This window comes from Eleutherodactylus coqui, chromosome 12 (assembly GCF_035609145.1).
Source record: "Eleutherodactylus coqui strain aEleCoq1 chromosome 12, aEleCoq1.hap1, whole genome shotgun sequence".
NCBI lineage: Eukaryota > Metazoa > Chordata > Amphibia > Anura > Eleutherodactylidae > Eleutherodactylus > Eleutherodactylus coqui.
Genome location: NC_089848.1, coordinates 31,355,776 through 31,377,581, shown reverse-complemented (window position 1 = coordinate 31,377,581; position 21,806 = coordinate 31,355,776). Strand labels below are relative to the sequence as shown.

Below are 21,806 nucleotides of genomic sequence, written 5' to 3'. Positions count from 1 at the left end.
AACCATGTCAAAGTCTATGGCTTTCTTGCCTTTTTTCTTTTTGCCGCTGATCCGCTTGTGGATTAGGCCCACATACGGAATGCATGGCCCTCCCACCATAGCTTAGTCAATTAAATGATTGACGCTATTAATCCCACTAAAGATTTTTTGGTCAAATATACATCTGTGGCTCCTGATGAACCGCTCTAAAGCGAGCGGAGAAACGCGTTGAGCCGTATTTCTCTGTGACTTCACCAGTCATTCAGAGTCGTAGTTCTCTGCGACCTCTACATACGACTGTCACCAGTCATTCAGTGCAGGAGCTCTGTATATGCACTAAAGTTATCCACTTATACTGACCATGCTATTGTGACCATTATCTACATTGGAGACATTGGATGCATAATTCAAACTTGCACCGAAATATATCTTCTCCTCTTTTTTGTGTTAATGTATGTTAGTACTGTTAGTCAGCCCGTATATGTTTTTAAGAGTTTCTAATAAACTATATTCTTTTAGTCTATACCTGTGAAGGGCACATACGGAATGCAGATGCAGAAAATCCCATTTGCAGCCACTTTCATGCAGGGCGACCTTCTATCTATTGCTTATCAGCCACTATTTTTAATCTTGCAAATGAAACCTGCCGATTCAATACATTGTGACGTCACCAGCTCCACCTGCTGGAGTCATCATGGACCAAGCGCCACTGCGGAGTTCCATCTGCCATGGACAGGTGTACAGCCAGACTGCAGGCACAGCGTGAACACCTATCAGACGGCGATACCCTACCTCATTTTAATATAGCGCACGACCCAAAGATCAGGCAAGTGGAGTCACATTAGAAAATAGAAAAAGTTACCATAAAGCCGGGTTAATACGTGGCGGAATTGCTGCAGAATTTCTGTACGGACTTTCCATATTGAAATTCCGGTGGCAATCTTGAGCCCGAAACTAAGCAGCAAAGTGGAAGAGTTTTGCAAAAATCTCGTCCACATGCTGCGAACAGTCCATTACGGCCAAGCCATGCTGAGACTGACATGCCGTGCGGCATGCCAATTATATCGCCGTTTTCACTGCAGTCTCTCTCCTCTTTATGGGGAGAGATAGCCACAGCAGAATACAGGCAGACAAGCCATTTGGCGCGGGTTCTTGAAGTTGCCTTTCTGCTGCAGAAATCTCGTGGAATTTCCGCGTGGTCCCACTGCTGACATTCCACGAAATTTTCAGCCCATGTGAACCCAGCCTTATACTCTTCATATAAGTGGGCATCCATCTGTGCATTCAGCTGGTTGCCCAAAATCTGGTGACAGACTTCCTTTAACCCCTTAAGGACCAGGCTGTTTTGTACCTTAAGAACCAGACACTTTTTAGGGATTTTAACGGTCATGGTTTTACTGCCCTATTTTTTTCCTTTAGCAATCAAAATTATTTTTGCTGCGTTTTTTCCTGTGACATATAGGACAATTTTTTAAATATCTTTTTCAATGACTGTTTTTCAGTTTTTCATGGGGTAAAAGGAGTCCCAGTTACAGGGAAAAACATCCCCTGTAGTGACATTAGTCACTGGCAGAGCTGGTCAGGGTCTTCTGGGACCCTGTAGCTCTGCTGTAGCAGGGAATCCTGGCAGTCACGTGACCCTGGGCTCCCATAGTGGAAGTTAAACTTCCACATTTACTTTTCAGTACACAGCACTCATTGAGCGCCGTGTACTCGGGGAAGGAGAAGACAGAAAGGGTTAAAAAACCCTTCTGCCTTCTCCGGGTGATCAGCTGTTACTAACAGCTGTTACCCTGTCCTTACTCTGATTGATTCTAGAGCAGGAGGCTTAAATCCCCACCGTAATTTTACTATCAGCTGGGCTTTAAGCCCAGGATCAGGCACCGTATATTTACCGCGCTTGGTCCTTAATGGGTTAAGATAGATATTAATATAGTGTCTTAAAATATTAAGTAGAACATTTTTCGACATTAAACAAGTCCAATATATTAATACTAGAGTTAAATAGATGAAAGCTTTTATGCATTTCACATTTGATATTTGGAGTACAAACTAGCTGACAGCATTATAGTCTCTGACTATCTTGTAGGAGAAGATTCACTTAATACGAGCAGTTAGAGTCTATTTAGAGTTATGTAATCAGTTTAAGATGCGCACATTTATATAATGGGAATAAAATACAAAAGAGAAGTAAAATGCAATTTTGAGAAGAACAAAAAAAACAGATACCTTTTGTGAAAAAAACGAAAGTACGCCTCCTTTACTTTTATGGGGTTTTTTCAGGGCATAAATGACAATTATCTGCCCCTCACCAAAACCTAGAAACAAACAACCTTTGACAACAGAAAACCACAAAGGATTTCAATACCCATAGCCATTATTAACAAAACATAAACCAACATTCAGAACAAGTAAGTACACCCTCCTATTTCAACAATCATGAAGAGATAATTTGGCACCCATGATATTTAGGCCGGTACCGTAACCCTTTCCAATCCAGTGTCGGACATTGTCCAACATTCAGATTTCCAAGCACAGCTCTGATGTGGGGCAAGGTCCGACACGTTTCCAACACCAGGCTGGACAACGCAGCTTCAATGTCGGAACCTGTTCTACCAATCTATATTATACTATGCAGGACAGCAGGGATCGGTAGTGCCGTCCTGCATAGTGTAATATAGATATGTAGAACAGCCTCTACCATTAGAGAGCCGTCCTGCATACTCTATTCATTGCTAATTTCTCTAATGATATCTATCTATCTATCTCATATCTATCTATCTATCTCATATCTATCTATCTATCTATCTATCTATCTATCTATCTCATATCTATCTATCTCATATCTATCTATCTATCTATCTCATATCTATCTATCTATCTCATATCTATCTATCTCTCCATCTTATATCTCTCTATCTCATATCTATCTATCTCCTATCTATCTATCTATCTATCTATCTATCTATCTATCTATCTATCTCCTATCTATCTATCTATCTCCTATCTATCTATCTATCTATCTATCTCCTATCTATCTATCTCTCCATCTTATATCTCTCTATCTCATATCTATCAATCTCATATCTATCTATCTATCTCCTATCTATCTATCTATCTATCTATCTATCTCATATCTATCTATCTAATATCTATCTATCTAATATCTATCTATCTCATATCTATCTATCTAATATCTATCTATCTATCTCATATCTATCTAATATCTATCTATCTATCTCATATCTATCTATCTATCTATCTATCTATATATCTATCTCATATCTATCTATCTCTCTCATATCTATCTCATATCTATCTATCTCTCTCATATCTATTTATCTCTCTATCTATCTCCTATCTATCTATCTCCTATATATCTATCTCATATCTATTTATCTCTCTCATATCTATCTATCTATCTCATATCTATCTCTCTATCATTAGAGAAATTAGAAAGGAATAGAGTTTTATTATATACATGTAGGTAATATTAACCCCTTCCCGCTATAGGACATACAGTCCTGCGGGGGCGGGTATATATGAAGAGAGATTGCGCGGCTATCTCTCATCATACAACGCGGGTGCAGGTTGTTTATTACAGCCGACACCCGGTGGCAGGAGCTCGAAGCATTTTTCCAAAATTTCCTAAAATGATTGTGACATGAATAAACCCTAAATGTGTCTGTAGACATGCTGTTAGTTTTCAGTCATGGAGCCTATTGAGGTGAAAGACATAAAAGGTATGCACTTCATCTGTAAAAGGCACATTGCTAGCTGTCTGCCAGACATGTAAATCTACACTAGCTGTGAGCTGACATAGATTTTCCTTATAATGTCGTGATGTAAATTAAAACAAATGTCTCAGGATGCTGCAGCCCCCCCCCCCCCCCCCCCCCCCCCCCCCCATTAATACCCATTCAATGTTCTTGCCACTTTTCCAAAGAGCAGTCTGGAACTTTCTGCTTCGTATGATTTCCTCTAGTGCACAGTTCACTGGATGAATGAAGAGGTGCCCTCAATGACGCTGGACTGCCCATTAAAACTCGTCTGGTGATGGTGCTAAATTCTGTTTTTAATTTTCTAGGTAGGGTAGAACTTTTCCACTATTTTTTATACTCAGTTGGTTCCTTTTTTGTTGCTAGGATTGTTCTTTTAACATTTTCTTTTAATAAGCAATTAAAGGTTAAGTTCTCATTATAGATCATTTTGGCTGTTATGAGTAATTGTTGCATCCAGCACATTCACTTGGGTCCATACATTTCTGTACTCGTCCATATTACAGGTGCATAAATGCGCTCGTGCAAAATAGTTGCTGAAAGCTGTAAATCCCTTGAAGCTTATTCTGTAGCACACTCAGGGTCCGAAAAAAATTAAATAGAGCTATCCCTCAGCTGGTGTCCTAAAGAGCACATACCTAGCACAGGTACATAGCAGTGCAGTGTACACAGTACTGTAAAGAGGCGCTACCAGACAGCTAATCAGCAGTAAGGCAGGTGTTTTACCAGTGAAATGCCCAGATTTGAGTGAAGTTCCATTTTCCAGCGTTGTCTGCTAACACCTTGCCTCGTACAATCATCGCATACATTTTTAAAAAATCCCAAACTAGATTCCCTCAGCTGTTGACTAAAAATAAAGGAGCAAAAACTGAAAACAGAAAGAAGACTCCATACCGCTGCTGCAAAAGATATCTGAATACATAAAGAGTATTATAGGGTGACTGACACATAACACGGTGCCTGCGATGTGTTCTTTCATAAGGTCATCAGAAATACGTAAGCTACATGGGATTAGTTGATTGATAGTACAATAAGCAAGAATCATAATACAGTTCACGCACATAGTGTGATTTTGCGAGGTGCAACACAAAAGTTGCACCTTTGGAAACATGTTGGTTTATGATATAAAAATGTTTGACATGTGTTCTTGTTTTTGAAAAAGAACACACTAATGGGAAGAAACTATACTTCTATATAGAAGCATACCATAGGCCATCATGAGCCGGTCTAAGGCAGACTAGTCTACTTGTAGACGCAACACCCATTGGTCAATGTTTAGCATAAAAGTAACAAATACATTTTTACGAGTGAGAAAGAACACTATATATATATATATATTATATATATATATATATATATATATATATAGGTTGTCATGGTTATTGGGCTATATACCTTCTCTTTTATTGAAAATTATTCAAATATTATATTTTAATTAAAGAGCATTGGAATATCTGTGCATTTCGATGACATGTTCTGGCAGATAGAACCCGCAGGCGGCTGCTTCTTAATGTTCCTAAGCCAATTTTCTCTTCTTTAAATTAATGACATCAAATTACCCTATAGGGAAAGATCACACATGGTGCTGTACCTACTGAAAGAATAGAATGAGGACAGTGGGAGGACTACTTAGACATGTCCTGTGACCCCTGAAGTACCACAGGAGAGTATACAAGTGTAGGATAATAGGCATTGGAAGCTAAGGTATGCGTTCACTACAGGAAAAGATGAAGCCCACACAAAAGCAAGATGTAGATGAAGCCCATGTGCGGAGATAACAACTGCGTTAGCAGAGTATTAAGTGCATAGTTAATTGGCATTCAATGAATGTCTTTGGAAAAAGTAAAGTTCATTCAAAAGTACATATTCTACAGAACCAGGTGAATATCTCTAGATGCAAGTTGGATATTTGGATCTATCTATGCAGCTTGCAACACTCATGGTATTTCAAATCTGAACAGAAGTTTAGAGCTCACTGAGCAACACTTACTGAGGCCAGTTGAAAGTAGGAGGATGGAGGTGGGCAAACATGGGAGCAAGAGGGCAATAGTTGGGCATCAGAGGAAAAGGTTGGAGGAAAAGAATCGAGAAGGCTAGTGCAGAGCTAGCATACCCTAGTAAATGGGTCTGTTTGGCTGATACAGCAACCAGGACATTGACTGCTGCACTCCTATTCACATTCTATGTACTGCAAAGCTCAGACAGATGCCAGTGGTAGGGAACTCTATTATCAGATGCACAGACAGGGTCATCTGCCGCTGAGATCCCGAGGGCAGCACAGTGTGGTGTTTTCTGGATATTCGGGTTCGGGAGATGGTAGATTGGATAGACTGCTTTGTGTCTGGGGAAGACCAGGAAGCAGGCAGCTCTGGTACACATCAGTACAGAATGACAAAATCAGTCCTTGAATATGACTTTAAGAAACTAGAAGAAAGGTGCAAGTCTAGAACCTCCAATAATGTTTTTGGGAATTCCATCAGTGCCAAGAGCTTTACTAGAAAAGCAGCGGGAGCTTAGAGAATTTATTAAGTGGCTCAGATAGTTTTGGAGGAAGAAAAGGTTTGGGTTCAAAGAGAACTAGGCTAACTTTGCTCTGCAGGCTCTACATTAGGGACGGGCTGCACCTCAATGAAAGCAGCTGTGCTGGCGGAAAGAAGGGTTAGACGGCTGATAATGTAGTGGCCCAAATGGGTCCTAGAAAAATGTTTTGTTTTTAAATGGCAGTTCATGCATAACCAGCAGGGGTTAACCAATACTTAATTTGCCCTACAAAAGCGCTTTTAATAATCTACCAGGTGGCCAGTCAATTCTCATTGGTTGCCGGCAGATTGAACTCTGATTGGCTGCAAGCCAGTGGAGTGCAGTTGTGTGGCAGTTGATCGTGTAGGTCGGGGGAGTGAGGAGAGAGAGAGGTAGGAGAGGAGTCATGTCATAGTAATAGTGAGAAGACAGTCAGTCAGTGAGATTTCAGTCAAATCAGAACAGTAAAATGCGCAGAGTTTGTCAGTAAGTCGAATGTTAAACAAGTGAACCGTATGGTTAGTCAGTGTGATCATGTATGTAGTTGATAGGAGTTAGTCAAACAAGTAAGAGAGTTAGATAGTAAAAATCTTCGGGTGTCCATCAGAGAGAGAGATAGACAGTGTTAGTGGGTATAGAGAGTGAGTTAAGATTACCGGAAGAAGAAAAATTCCTGTCAGCATTGCAGTCAGGTGTCAGGGAAATTCTGCGTACAGCACCAATCAGGCCCACCCCAATGCCCCGCTGCCGGCGGTAAAGAAGAGACACCACACACGGAGGTCTGGTATAGTTCCTCACACGGGGACATGACTGCGCCCTTTATTACAGATTACATGGGATCTTATACCCTTTGGTCTCATCACTAGGAATGGGTGATGGGCTCATTGGCTCAAATTCACCGCATAACCATATATGTAAAGTCCGGATTTCCGGCCTGAGACAGTGAAAGTTATATACGTAGTTGAACAGTCGTTATCTAGATATGGCGCTTCTGGGAAAACAGCCAAGTACACGGCCTTCGTGTTCGGTTCTGTATCATCTCTGAATTTCTGGACACATCTCTCTCGGCCTTGCAAACTTTTGGAATATCTGATGTAAGGCGACATATAAGTTTTTCTCATTTTAACTTTGAATAGAACTTGCATACAGGTATAAAAGCATAAAAAACATATGGCAATATATACATATACCCTCACACAGGCAGCTGCCGGAAGCTACCGGAAGAGTTGTTAGATCCAGAGGTGAGTTGCGACCTGTCACAGGAGAGTCCTTGCGAGGTGGTCGAGACACGAGAGGTAAAACACAGAAGTATTCATGTTACCATGAGGAGAGGAACCCAAATACAAAGCACAGTTATAATTGCAGGCACCAGAGCCATGGAATACTCTCGTAACCTGGGCCAAAACAAAGGTGTATACAGCTCACAGTTCACGCCAATGCAATATCATAAATCTTTAAAAATTCCCAGCACTCCACTGAACACGCTCCAAAACGAAGTATAAAAGTGCGGAACTTACTTCACAGGGCTGCCTCCCATGAGTGCACCCCTAATCCAGAACAGCGTTGTATAGACTACAGAGCCTGAGGAAGATAAAAGGAACCGGTACTGATAAATCCTCAAAAAGTTGTATTCTTTTAAAACAAATGCAACACGTTTCAGCTATAAACACAAGCCTTTTTCAAGCATAATCCTGGTCTATAAATCTGTATATGTATATATATAAATTTACCAAATGAACTAAACATACATTTTCCTACCCGCCCCTTTCGCGGGGTTTGTGCTGGCGATGTTGCGGTGTCATCTGATTACGCGGTTGTCGGTCATGTGCACGTGACCGGGGGTTCGTGGTGTGAACACAATGGTGCCTTCCAAAAAGGAGAACGTAATGATGTATTAGCATTCCACTGGGGCTGGATCACATGTCTCCAGCAATGATCTCGTGATGTGATATTCATGGGATTGGAACTGCTTATGGGTACACTGACAGGGTTTTTATCAATTTATTATTGTCTCGTTTTCACATAATATTCAAAGTGTTTTATTAATCTTTATTCAATATGCTAAAAATTTTAACTATATCCAGCGGGCCAATAATGGGATATTTCCATTGTAAATGAATAAAAATTAAATAAAGAATATTTAAAATATTAATAATTAATATATTGAAATTAGAAATAAAATTAATATAAGTTCACGCCAATGAAGAGTCATTAAACCGGCCCAAAGAGAACTACCAGCACTGTCATATGTTACCCAGAGCATCATCTCTGTCTTTAACCTGGAGAACCCCAGGTACATTATTCCTGTTAATGATACTCCTAACATGTAAAGAAATAACCACTTGTAATGAAAGGCTTGTACGTGTGCACTGATATATGATCGCTACTGACAGCAACAAAGAAACAGAAAAGAAAGTTATTACATTTTAAACCCTGATTCTCGTGATCTCTAAAAATGCATCACATTTAACATTCTTGTGCTAATGTGGTACTGGCGTCACGATTTACTTATAAAATAAAAAAATTGCAATAACACCACAAAGAGGCATTGTGGCTCTGTCTCAGATGACAGAGAGTCGCTTCAGAGCACCTAAGCATCCGCCCCTAAGGCCTCATGTCCACGGGGAAAATCAGGCCTGCTACGGATTCTCCATGTAGAATCCGTAGCGGGTCCCTAAGAATTAACTCACCTCTCGCCTGCTCCGGATCTTCCCTTCGTCGCAGCCCGGGGGATGTGCACGGCACGTCGGTTGTGTGCCGCACGCATGCGCCGGCTCGAAGACAAAAGATCCGGCCGCGACGGAGAGAAGATGAAGCAGACGGAGCAGGTGAGTATATTCCTGATTTTGGTCTCCCGCGGATCCGGACGGCTTCCATAGGCTTAAACAGAAGCCTGCGGGAGCCGTCCCCGCGGGAGACCGGCACGAAAATGGAGCATGGTCCATTTTTTTTCATGCTCCATTTTTTAAAAAAATCACTTTTATTGACCATCCGCGGGTATTTATCCGCGGGTGGTCAATGCATCCCTATGGGATGCGGATCCGCATGCAGGTGATCCGCTGTGGATCTTAAATCATATTTTGCCCATGGACATAAGGCCTTACAATAGAGCTTTTAAACTAAAGGCGCATTTTAAATGTTTGGCAAACAATGCCTGATACTCGTTCCTGTGTGTACTCGCTCCCATGCTGTTACACAGGAGTGAGTATTGTTGGCTGGCTCAGAGCGCCAGCAGGGTGGCGGGGCAGCTGGAGGAGATTTCAATCCCCGCTCTCCCTGGCCCCTCTCCATTCACTAACACAGCTGGTGTTCAATACTGAACAGCTGCTGTTTACACTGAACGATGATCAATCAAGATTTTAAGCTGCATGAATTCCTGAATTCTGATTGTTTAGTGTAAACAGCAGCTGTTCAGTATTGAACTCCTGCTGTGTTAGTGAATGGAGAGGTTCAGAAAAAGCGTTCCAGACTCACAAAGATCTTTATAGGGAATGTAAAGGTGAAATGACCTGCAAAAGTATATAATGGTGAATGATCTGATAACCAGCATGGATTTATGAAAAATAGGTTTGCCTAACCAACATGCTTGGTTTCTGCGAGGAGGTAAGTATAAATCTGGATGTTGGTAATGTTGTAATATATCTAGATTTGATTCTATACCACCCAACAGACTTGTAAGGAAGCTTCAGATGCCAGGACTAGGGGACAATGTATGCACATGGGTAAAGAATTGGTTGAGGACAGAAAACAAAAGGCATCATTTATTAAAATTGTCTTAAGGAAAACTGTATTGGTTGCCCATAACACCCAATCAGCACTCAGCTTTCATTTCTTAAACTGGTCTAGTAAAATGAAAGCTTCTCTGCGATTGGTTGCTATGAGCAACAAAGACAGTTTTTCTTTTAGACAGTTTTTATAAATGGGACAAAGTGTTGTTGTAAATGGGAGAAATTTAAATGGGCTAAAGTCAGTAATAGGATACCGCAAGCATCTGCGTTAGGTCCAATACTTTTTATGGACGAGGTTGTGGAGTAGATTGAAAGTAAAGGGTCATTTGTGTCTGATGATGCAAAACTTTGGAAGATACTTAAAACTCAGCATGACTGTAATATATTACAGAAAGACATGGATAAGATGTCAGCATTGGCAAGAACATGGCAGATGAATTGTAATGCTGATAAGTGTTAAATGATGCACCAAGGCCACAGTAATCATATTACGGCATGTTCATTAAGCAGAATATACCTGGAGACTACAGGCTAAGAGAAGGACTCGGGTATCCTGGTTACAAGTAAATTAAGCAGCAGTACTCAATATCAAGCAAATGCTGCAAAAGCAAGTAAGATTTTAACGTGTATGAAAAGAGAGATGAAAACCAATGTAATATTACTCCTCCGCATGTCAATAGTAAGACAACATCTTGAGTATGTGATTCAGTTTTGGGCTCCATATTCTAAAACAGATGGAGTAGAGTTGGAGGGTTTAAAGATGGGCGACTGGATTATTAAATGGGAGGAGTGCTTTTTCTTATGATCAAAGGCTAGAAAAATGGTCTTGTTCAGCTTGGAGGAGAAAGACCTCAGAGGGGAGGTATCTCATTTACATAGAGTATCTCATTTGCATATATAAATACACAGTATGTGTGGTCAATACAAAGAACTGGAATGGGATTTATTCTTCCTAAGGATTACACAAAGCATTGGGTGACATTCATTACGTGTGGAGAAAAGACAATTTATGCATCTGTATAGGAAATGGAACCCAGTCAAGTAGGAGTCATCCATATACGCCGCTCCCAAGCCCGGATAAATGGGGAGGGTTAGGGAAAGACCTGAGGACCTACCCTGTAAAAACTTTGCCTTGGAAATCCTAGCTCTCAAATGATTCAGATATGGCATCTGATGGCAGGCCTCCTCAAAGGCAGTAGAAAGTTTTAGAACAATCAGCGACTGTATCATTGCTATCCGGATACGTGATAAGCCAGTGAACATTTCAATCTTACAGGTCTATGCTCTAATGATTGATGCTGAGGAGGAAACCATTGAAGATTTTATGCCGACATCCAGAAAACTCTAAACGAAGTGCAAAAGAAAGACAGAATTTACATTATGGGAGACTTCAATTCAAAAGTTGTCAGCCAGCCAGAAACAACCATCACAGGACGATTTGGGTTTGGAGAAAGAAATAAAGCCTGTGATCGTCTGGTAGAGTTCTGCCAAGACAATCGGCTGAGTATAGTAAACATATGGCTAATGCAACCCAAACGCTGACTGTACACGCGGACATCTCCCAATGGCCTTCATCGAAATCAGATTGATTACATCCTGTGTCATCATCTTTGCCAAAGTTCAGTCGTTAAAAAACCCTTTCCTGGCTCCAACTGCAGCACTAATCATGAACTCCTTGCAGCTAAGATCAAGATCAAATTCCGTAAAATGAAGAAAGGTTGCGAAAATTCAGGTAACAAAGATAAAAATGGAGGGTGGAGCAAGACCCAGTGAGAGGGGTGAAATAGTTCTGCAGTAAAAAGTGTTTCAAATGATGGAGGTGCTGCCAACCAGATAACGCTCCACCAAGATGGGCGTGAGTATAGCGAAAAGAGTGTGCAAAATACTGGTGTGAAGGCGCAACACTCTAAGCTAGCAGAAGATTAAGGTCCAAGATGCGATCGTGAAAGCACTTCTCTTTTATTTAACAACATGAAGAACCAGCAAGTGAAAACGTGTTTCAGGGTCGAGCCCCTCCAACGATTTCACTGGATTAAACACTGAGTGATATGCACAAATAAATAGTGGAGCAGTAATTAACAAAGGAAGGGAAGAAAAAAGGGGGGAGGGGGAGGGAACACAAACAAAATTCATAGGCATAATGAAATTTTAGGAATGTATCAATAAATACGATAAATATATAATAAGAACATAGATGGGAATAGTAATAAAATATATATGACAAAAACCATAAATATGAGAGTGAATGAAGACATCCGGTACAAATAAGATGACATCAATTTATACAAAGCAAATATCTGTTATAATATAAGATGAAAACAAATTAGGAGTTAATCCTAAAAATATCAATATAGAAGCAGATGGACTGAAAACCGTGTGGATGCTTCCGGCTGACCAGAACGACTGCAGAATATAAATCAATGTACAGCCTATTGGGAGATATAATATAGTCGCTCCACCCAAGAAGGTGCATATAGAAGTGCGTATATGTATATACATACACATGGGAAAATAAGGATAAAAATGTCTATTGGATAGCAAGGTCATAAAGCACATGGGTGGGAAGGGGGAGGGGGGGGGGGGTAAGTTCCCCAGGAGCGAAGGCAGGGGGAGACAATAATGAGTGTAGAACATCTATGTGGGCTTGTATGCCAGGAATTGTGTGGCTGTACGGCATCGGGTCCATAGTGTGGAAGGAAGTTTAAAAGAAAAATTGCAAACATTAATAAAAATAAAAAAGCAGCTCACCGGCAGGATGCCAGGGGGGACACAATTCCAAAGGTTTTTGGATGTGTCAGAAGTCCTGAAAATGAAGATTTATCAGATTAGGGATGATATATGACAGAGGATGCCAGCAGGGTGATTCAGTGCAGGGACCGGGGTAACTTGAACTGGAATATATTAACTGATAAGGTTGTACTAAGATGGAAGGGGGAGGAATTGCTGTGGCAATATAGGGTGTAGGATGCTGAGGGATAAGCAAGAAGTCAGCTTACCCGTATGTGGCAGGGGGACAGGTAGGAAAGAAATGCTTCAGCATGGGAGCTGCAGGAACAGTCAGGGGTATAAAGATCTGAGAGAGGGCGGGGAAAACAAATCCATGTTCATTGATTGGGGTAACTAAAAGGGGGTGGGGTTACAGGGTGCATGAGTGGACATGGGAATTGGGCGGGGAATTCAAATATTAGGTGATTGCTGCTGCATATTAAATATAAAAAACTATAATAAACAATTCCTATAAAATGTATGCAAGACAAATCATGTGTGAAATCAGTTATGTTAATTAATAAATTAATACAATTTTACTGTTTTTGAGTAAATTAGGCATCATTGCAACTTATACTGGCACATTTCTTTTTATGCTATTTATATTATATTGTTTGTTTTCTCATGATATTTGCATATGCATTTTTGTTTCATACTTTGTACCTTTGGTATAGTCACCAAATAACTAACATTCTCAAATTATGTGTAGACTGTATGTATAAATTAATATCCAAGTATCTATACTTTTGACAAATAGGGTTAATGAGGCTATAAGTTATAGAGAAAGTATGTAGTCCTGCTATGACTTTCTATCCCTTCCATGCTCTCATGTTCTCAGAAACCATGTCATCCACCCAAGGACAACATGCTATAGAATAAGGATAACTTCTGCAGCTGCACATGGGCCCTGCAGGCACGGAGGCCCAAAAATAAAGCTCCATTCCCATACAGCACAACCACTTGAAACTCCGCCCAGCCGCAGCTGCGAAGAGAGATACGATCTTACCGACATTATCGGGAAGATCGTGTGGCCATTGACTGTCGCAGCTAGGAAGGATTTGAGCCGCGAGCCGTTTCTACTGTGTGGGAATGCAGCCAAAGGGCTTATTTGCATGAGAGTATTTTCAATGCGCATTACGCATGTGTATATTGGGCGTGTAATGCACGGGGAATAGAGTCAATGAAAGTAAATGGATTTCATTGATTCATTCCCAATTGCGTATAGTCATTGGGTATGTTACACACGTAACAGCCCTATAGTTCTTTATGGGTGCGTATAATACACAATGCATACACAAGTACAAGCATAGCAGTTGCGTTTTTCACGCATGTTCCTAGGAAACATTCTAATCAATTTAAACAAAACCAGGAAGAACATCATTTTAGGCTGTTTTCCCTTTTTTTGTGTGCCTGACCTATGCAGATATACGCGATTATACACGGGGAAAATGGAACAATACACATTTCAAACTCTGCGATGTTTATGCAGCGTTTTACGCATACACCCATGTGGATGAGCCCTAACTGCAATGACACCATATGTAAGGTGTCTTCATGGAGAACCAAGTAGTAGGGGGTTTATACTGTAGTTACCACTGTGTTTTTAGATTAGCAGTTGGAAATCAATGAGTACATATACTGTTCATGGACATGGGGGTATTTGGGAAGATTGGGATGAACATATGGGACATTTGGAAAAACTGGGATGCTGAAGAGAATGAACAACTCTATCCCCCTGATCCTGAGCTGTATGGTCCATTGGATGGGTCATCACCCGAGATGGAAGAATGTCGAAATGAAACAGAACCGGGTGGGATGGGGGTAGTTCGACAAAAGGGGCATGCGCTCAATGTTCAATATAGCCCTCTTTTGACTGTAAAAGGGGGCTAGTCAGCCTCAGGGCCTTGTGAGGATCCTTAGCCTTATTTATGTCTGTTCTTATAAATCGGCAGCCATGTTTCTGGTGGTGGTGCAGTATATGGGACCACTGAACTGGGCAGCCTGAGATATACAAGATACAACAAAGGAGTGGGTGATGTGATGACGCAAAAAAAAAGTAGCAGGTAGGATAACATGTGGTCCTGCAGGAGGAGAATGAAAGCCAGTGGGGTGCCGTGATGTGGCCAAGATCTAGCCATGGCTAGAGCCAGAAAAAAAAGTTACCAGGGACTGTTGCCTGCTGCCACCATAAGCTGATGCTTCTGACTGAAAGTCCACAGTTACTTATTTGTGAATGTACCACTTTTCGTTATTGGTGCCATCTTACCCAAGTTGCGTGTTTTACAACCACAACAAGTTTCATGCAGGTAAGTTCAAAATTGAACATTCCAAATTAGGAGTTAGAAATCAAGGGTCCCATATGGCCTCTGTTGATGTCCACCTCTAGTTCCGCTGCAGATTGGACTATTTAGAAACAGATAGGTTGCTAGAAAATAGCTATTTAATAGAGATGAGCGAGCACTAAAATGCTTGGGTGCTCGTTACTCGAGTTGAACTTACCGCAATGCTCGAGGGTTCGTTTCGAGTAACGAACCCCATTGAAGTCAATGGGCGACCAGAGCATTTTTGTATGGGACCTATGCTCCGCTAAGGTTTTCATTTGTGAAAATCTGGGAAATTCAAGAAAGTGATGGGAACGACACAGAAACGGATAGGGCAGGCGAGGGGCTACATGTTGGGCTGCATCTCAAGTTCCCAGGTCCCACTATTAAGCCACAATAGCGGCAAGAGTGCCCCCCCCCTCCCAAGAATTTTTACTTCTGAAAAGCCCTCATTCGCAAGGCATACCTTAGCTAAGCACCACACTACCTCCAACAAAGCACAATCACTGCCTGCATGACACTCCGCTGCCACTTCTCCTGGGTTACATGCTGCCCAACCGCCCATTTCAGTAATAGTAGCAGTCAAGACAGGCCCCAGTAACAATTCCAAAGCAGCGGTATAGGGGGAGCACAGTATTAGTTCCATTTCAATAGTAGTTGCAGTCTAGACAGGCCCCAGTAACATATCACTAGCAGCAGTATAGGGGGAGCACAGTATTAGTTCCATTTCAGTAGTAGTTGCAGTCTAGACAGGCCCCAGTAACATATCACTAGCAGCAGTATAGAGGGAGCACAGTATTAGTTCCATTTCAGTAGTAGTAGCAGTCTGGACAGGCCCCAGTAACATATCACTAGCAGCAGTATAGGGGGAGCACAGTATTAGTTCCATTTCAGTAGTAGTAGCAGTCTGGACAGGCCCCAGTAACATATCACTAGCAGCAGTATAGGGGGAGCACAGTATTAGTTCCATTTCAGTAATAGTAGCAGTCAAGACAGGCCCCAGTAACATATCACTAGCAGCAGTATAGGGGGAGCACAGTATTAGTTCCATTTCAGTAGTAGTAGCAGTCTTGGGTATTAATGAGCGACTACTACCGCCAGCAGGCACGCAGTAAACTGAACACGGTCACAGGCAGCTCAAAGATTTTTTTCCCCAATTTGTTTGAAAAAGCCCACTGCCTATATAGCCAGTATATCTCTTTCCCTGTACCACTGTCCCTGCCTCACCAGTACTGCCCCTATACTCAGTAAAATGACTGCAGACTGAGGATGCAATGGTCTGCACGCCCGATATACAAAAAAAAAAATGTGCAAAACTGCTAAAAGCAGCCTCAACAGTACTGCACACGGTCAGATGTGGCCCTAAGAAGGACCGTTGGGGTTCTTGAAGACGAAGATAACAGCCTAACACTCTCCCTATAGCAGCTACAGCAAGACAGCACTTTCCCTAATGTCTCTCAGCGTGCATCTGTGGCGAGCCGCGGGCGGGCCCAGTTTATATACTCGGGTGGCACCTGATCTCCCCAGCCACTCACTGCAGGGGGGTGGGATAGGGCTGGAACTTTACAGGAGGAAGTTGTAATGCCTTCCCTGTGTTTCTATTGGCCAGAAAACGGCGCAAACTTTTCTGGGAAGAAAATGGCAGTGACTCGAACACCGCGTGGTGCTCGTCTCGAGTAACGAGCATCCTGAGTACCCTAATACTCGAACGGGTATCAAGCTCGGACGAGTACGCTCGCTCATCTCTACTGTTTAACTAACATCTCTACTAAGCAGATTGTCAGCTCAAAGCTGCGATAGTTCTGTACAGCCAACAGAGAAGAGGAAAAATGGCTTATGGGTCATTTATACGGGCTGATTATCGCTCAAAATTCATTCAAATGAATGAAAATTAGCAATAATCGTCCCATATGAATGCAAAAAAAGTTCTCTTTTCGTTGTTGCTGACCATTTGTGCAGCATAAGTGCTTATTTACACAAGCGTACATCGGCTGGCGTTTTTACGGCCGGCCGATATATGCTTCCATCTAAGCAGTTCCCCCCTTCCCTCCCCCTCACCGGCTCTCTGCCTCTCTCCTCCACTCAGGCGTTTGCAATGGGAGCGGGTGGGGCGGAGCTAAGCACCCCTATGTCCCACCCACTTCCTTTGCAAACCGCTCGGAGGGGAGGAGAGAGGCAGAGAGCCGGTGAGGGGAAGGGGGGAACTGCTTAGATGGAAGCATATATCGACCGGCCGTGAAAACGCCAGCCAATATACGCTCATGTATATTAGCCCCAAAAATTCCTCGCTGGATCGCAGGCCTCTCACTTGGTGTAAACGTTTCCCACTCATCGGTGATCACATAGGATGTGAAGCCCGCAATCCAGCGGTGATCTGCTGTCTAAGGGGGGATCTTTATCTTTTAATCTCATACCCATCACTGCAGTTCCTCTTAGCACAGCGCCTCCTTCAGCCTCTCAGTTACTATGTAAGGGGATCCATATCTGCAACTCCCAGAGCAACTGTAAGTGTAGACACTTGGCTGCTTTCATGTGTCCATAATAGGGACTTATTGGTGATCTGGGTCAGTATAAGCTGCCTAAGTAAGGAATCCTGGCATCCCACTTGGTCCGCATCTGACCGAAAAGCATTCACCAATGGGCCTGACTAATTAGATGCAGCCTTGTACTTTATAGGGAGGACAGTTTGGGCTCCTTATACTTGTCCTTATGTTTGTCGCACCCTGTCCACGCTGTCAACACTGGTTGATATGGAATTTTAACATTTATACAGTGTGATCTTTATTATATTTTTTAGTATATAATAATAAAAGTTATATTTTAAGGTCCCAATTTAGGGTTTATTGCCTCTGGCATATGGTATGATACTCTGCCTGTCTAAATACTCTGCACGAGCGCTAACAACCTTAGCCGTGACGTCAGTGCTTCTGCAATTGTTTAGACGACTGTTGTCCCGTCTAAATGAGGAATTAGCAGTAGTCAATCATTTTGAACTACCAGCACAGATCACTGCTCCCTCTATGCTGTTTGTTCTGGAAATGGTATAAGTCATTCTACACGCTACACAAAGGTGTCACAGGACTCAGGGACCACATCAGGCCTCCTTCACATGTGTTTTTGCATTCACCTGTATGCACTGTGTAATCGCATGAATGACGATTTGCTACGATTCAGTTCCGATCTTTACTAGTGTATGTCAAGCCACTTACACGGGCCGCTGCTGCGTATGGGCAAAAAATATGTAGAAGCGATGAAAACCAGCAATCACTGTAAAATGCTCGGAATGATCAATAATGCTTACTTAGGACCAGCTGTCTTTCTTTCCCAGTGTTGTACGCAGGGTAATTCCCTCCCCCTCCCTTTTTTCCAGCTTCCATTGAAACTTGCTGCGTATCATGTCAAAAGATAGGGCAAGACCTATCTATCCACGCAGCATATAAAACCAGCGACCATAAACATTTGTGTATTTGCTATTTTTCCCGGTGTGATTATTTTACGCGACAAAAAATAGCTAATCTGAATGAACCCGTTGGGATCCAACGCTTCGCGGGGTCGCGCTTTTCAGCAATTTTCTTACACGGCTAAATACCTGCGTGAATATGGTTATCTGAATGAGCCCTTAGAATGCTGTTGGTATTCTTTCCTTCACAGAGAACATAACTGAGATGTAACACGACTGCATATGTTGCTAATGAAGGGGTTCTTGGTCCCATAAACATCGCTTCATAGAGACAAAATAACAAAGTGAAAATTGTAAATATTCCATTAAGGTCGTTTCACAAGCAACAATTTTTATTCTTCTGTTTTTGATGCAGTTGGGTTTATTTATTTTTGTAAAGCAAAAACCAGAAGATGATTTTAAGTGAGAACTATAAAAAAAGGACTTAAAGCCCATTTACAGAAGCTGAAGATCGCAAAAAAAAAAAATCGCTAAAAGGCGATCGTTTTAGCGATTTTCATTGGGTCTAAATGTGCGCCCATCGGGCACTGCTAGCTGATCGTTAAATTCAGTCCAACCTAAAAATCGTTGGTCAGCCTTAGCAGTTCTCCACAGGGAGTGCTGGTAGCATTGTTTCCCCGTGGAGAAGAAAGGAGCTGAATGTAGATAAGAGCCCTCGGGTATTAACTGCGTTCAGCTAAGGCTTCATTTGCACACTTAATTGCTCTTAAGCAGCTCAGTAGCTTCTTAATAGTTTATGCAAAATGTTCGCTCAAAGCTGTCACTTAAACTGTTGTTTGAGCGATCATCGGCCCGTGTAAACCAGCCTTTATACTCCTCCATCCTGCTGGATTGACTTCTAGAACAAACTACCTCAAAAACTGCAGTGACTTTTGTTCCCACAAGCTGTTGCATAAAACTATACTTATGTGTGCTTTTCCAGATCAGTGCTGCATTCGTGCCTTGGGTCACTGGGGCTCCTTGTGCTTCATGAGCAAAAGTGGAATAGCACTCAGAAGCTTAAAAGGCTTTCCTGAGCATTTATTAAAGGGGTTCTGACACAAATAATGTTTTTATGCTTTAGCAGCCATTGTTCCCTGGTCTGCCTAATGGACCCAGGGAACCCATGGTTTAATGGCTGCTAAAGCATAAAAATCTTATACTTACCTGTTCTCCTGTTGTTGTTGACATCGGGGGGGGTCATCTCCCGGCAGGCGCTGCTCCTCCTCTTCTGTCTGCACGAGCCGCGCCACTCCGGGATCGCGCGCATGTGCAGTGGAGAGTTGCCCTCTGACAGGAGTCAGGACGGGCTGCGTCTCCACTGCGCATGCGCAGCACTCCGGAGTTCAGCAGGACGGACGGGCCGCCCACAGCAAGCACTGTGCGGTCCGTCCGTTCACCTCGGAAGTGCCTGACGGACGGACCAGAGCAGGAAGCGGTCTTTTTGACCGCTCCTGCTCTGCTTTAAAGGCACAGAAGAAGATGCCGGCTGGAGGGGACATGCCTGGCGATCGGGCCAGGCCAGGCAAGGTGAGTACAATTTTTTTTTTTTGATGTCAGAACCCCTTTCATGATGACCTATTCTCAGGATAGGTCATCAATAGTTGAACAGCGGGGTCCACTGCTTAGGATCCCCGCTGATCAGCTGATCCTCTGGCTCACTGCCAGGTTTTATCGTCATCAGGGTCAGAGTTGGAAATGTAATAGAAAGGCTTTTCTCCCAAGGTGTCATCAATAGAAAATGCCTGGGAAACACCTTTAAATGCTTATTGCGGCGACCCCCTATTTATGATCAATGGTCAGTAACTGGTAAGTTATATTCATTTGCTGGTTCTATGTGAATTTTGTAATAGTATACTTTTTTATTCTAGATGTCATTTATGACCGTGCCTCAACTATTTAGAGAAATATACAAATGCATTTTCTTTAACAAGCTCGTGTGGAAAACTTTAAATGCTTTAGGACCTTTCACGCAGGACAAAATTATGCCAAAATCACCAACACCAAAATCTGGAGGTCTACCTGCGGAATTTGATACAGAATGGCAGGCAGGTTTTTAAGTCATTTTCAATTCCACATCAAAATCTGCAGGCCGCCTGCTGAAATGGGTGCGGAAGTTACCACGGCTTTCTGTGTGTCGGGCAGCCTATTCCGTCCCGTGTGAAAGGTCCTCACGGGTTTTAATGAATTTAGAAAAAAATGTATTCTGAGTTTTTGGATTTGGTAACGGGGCTTTGCAAACATCATTTCACTTCCAAATCTACAGTAGAAGCATTTCTAAAATAATGTAACAAATTTTCCTATTACTTTTCACGGTAGCGTTATTTCTCCAGGATGTAAGATTAACACATTCTTGGGCTGATCACAGCCTGGTAAATAAAGGTAACTATTAACCCACAGACAGTTTATACCATATATTATGAACTCTTATTCTTTACCTGTAATTGCAAGGTGTGTAACGAAAAACGTCATGCGAGACTTTCTTTTCCGTATCCTCTCCTTCCAGGTCAGGTACAAAACTATGGAATTTCCAACCATGATAACCACAAACAAAATCCAAAGAGTAATCAGCTGTTCTGTCTAGAAAAGGAGAAATAAATGTTACTTATTTGGTGTATAAAAAATATGCAAATTGTCATCACATCGTCATGAAAATGAATGGATATCCTTGAAATGTAATTCTGATGCCAAAATCCCACTTACTTTAATTTATTTAGAAATATTTTTGAAACCTGAACATTGGCACAAACTTTTGCAAGAAATCGAGTCAACATTTTTAAACCATATTTCCCCTATAAACCTTTGCTAACCATGACCGAGGACAGGATGACAAGGGTAATGGTGCTTTTTGCTCCCCGCACCTGAGATTGGCATTTATACTGTATGCAAACAAGATGTGAACCATCCGGTGGGCAGTTCACACGCTGAGCCTGCTCCATGCTCTCACTCTCCGGCTTTACCAGAACCCCGCCTCCTTCTTAGCGATGTACCATCTCTAGCTTCCCTGAGATGCGATGCTGTTTACTCCCAGGGATTTGGTGATGTCAATCACTACTAAAGGAGTGGAATTTATGTCCAATGAGGGGGAGAGAGATTGGACCACGCTCAGCCCATTGGATGGTTCACACCTTATTTGCATACAGTGAAATATGATTTCAGGGTCTGGAGAGCATTGGGAGTTGCTAAAAAAGTATCATTGCTCCTGTCATCCTACCCCCACCTAGGGTTAGCATAGGCTTATTGGGGAAAATGTCCCGACAGACTTCCTGTAATA

The 21,806-nt window shown here is 42.2% G+C and overlaps 1 protein-coding gene across 1 annotated transcript in view; it reads right to left on the bottom strand.

The window, feature by feature from the left end:
• Nucleotides 1–21,806, bottom strand: part of NPSR1 (neuropeptide S receptor 1) — a 283,390-nt gene that overhangs the window by 245,469 nt on the left and 16,115 nt on the right. Inside the window, exon 2 of the mRNA XM_066584499.1 lies at nucleotides 20,971–21,112. Within this exon, the coding sequence (XP_066440596.1) occupies nucleotides 20,971–21,112 (142 nt within the window). The remainder of the gene's footprint in view (nucleotides 1–20,970; nucleotides 21,113–21,806) is intronic.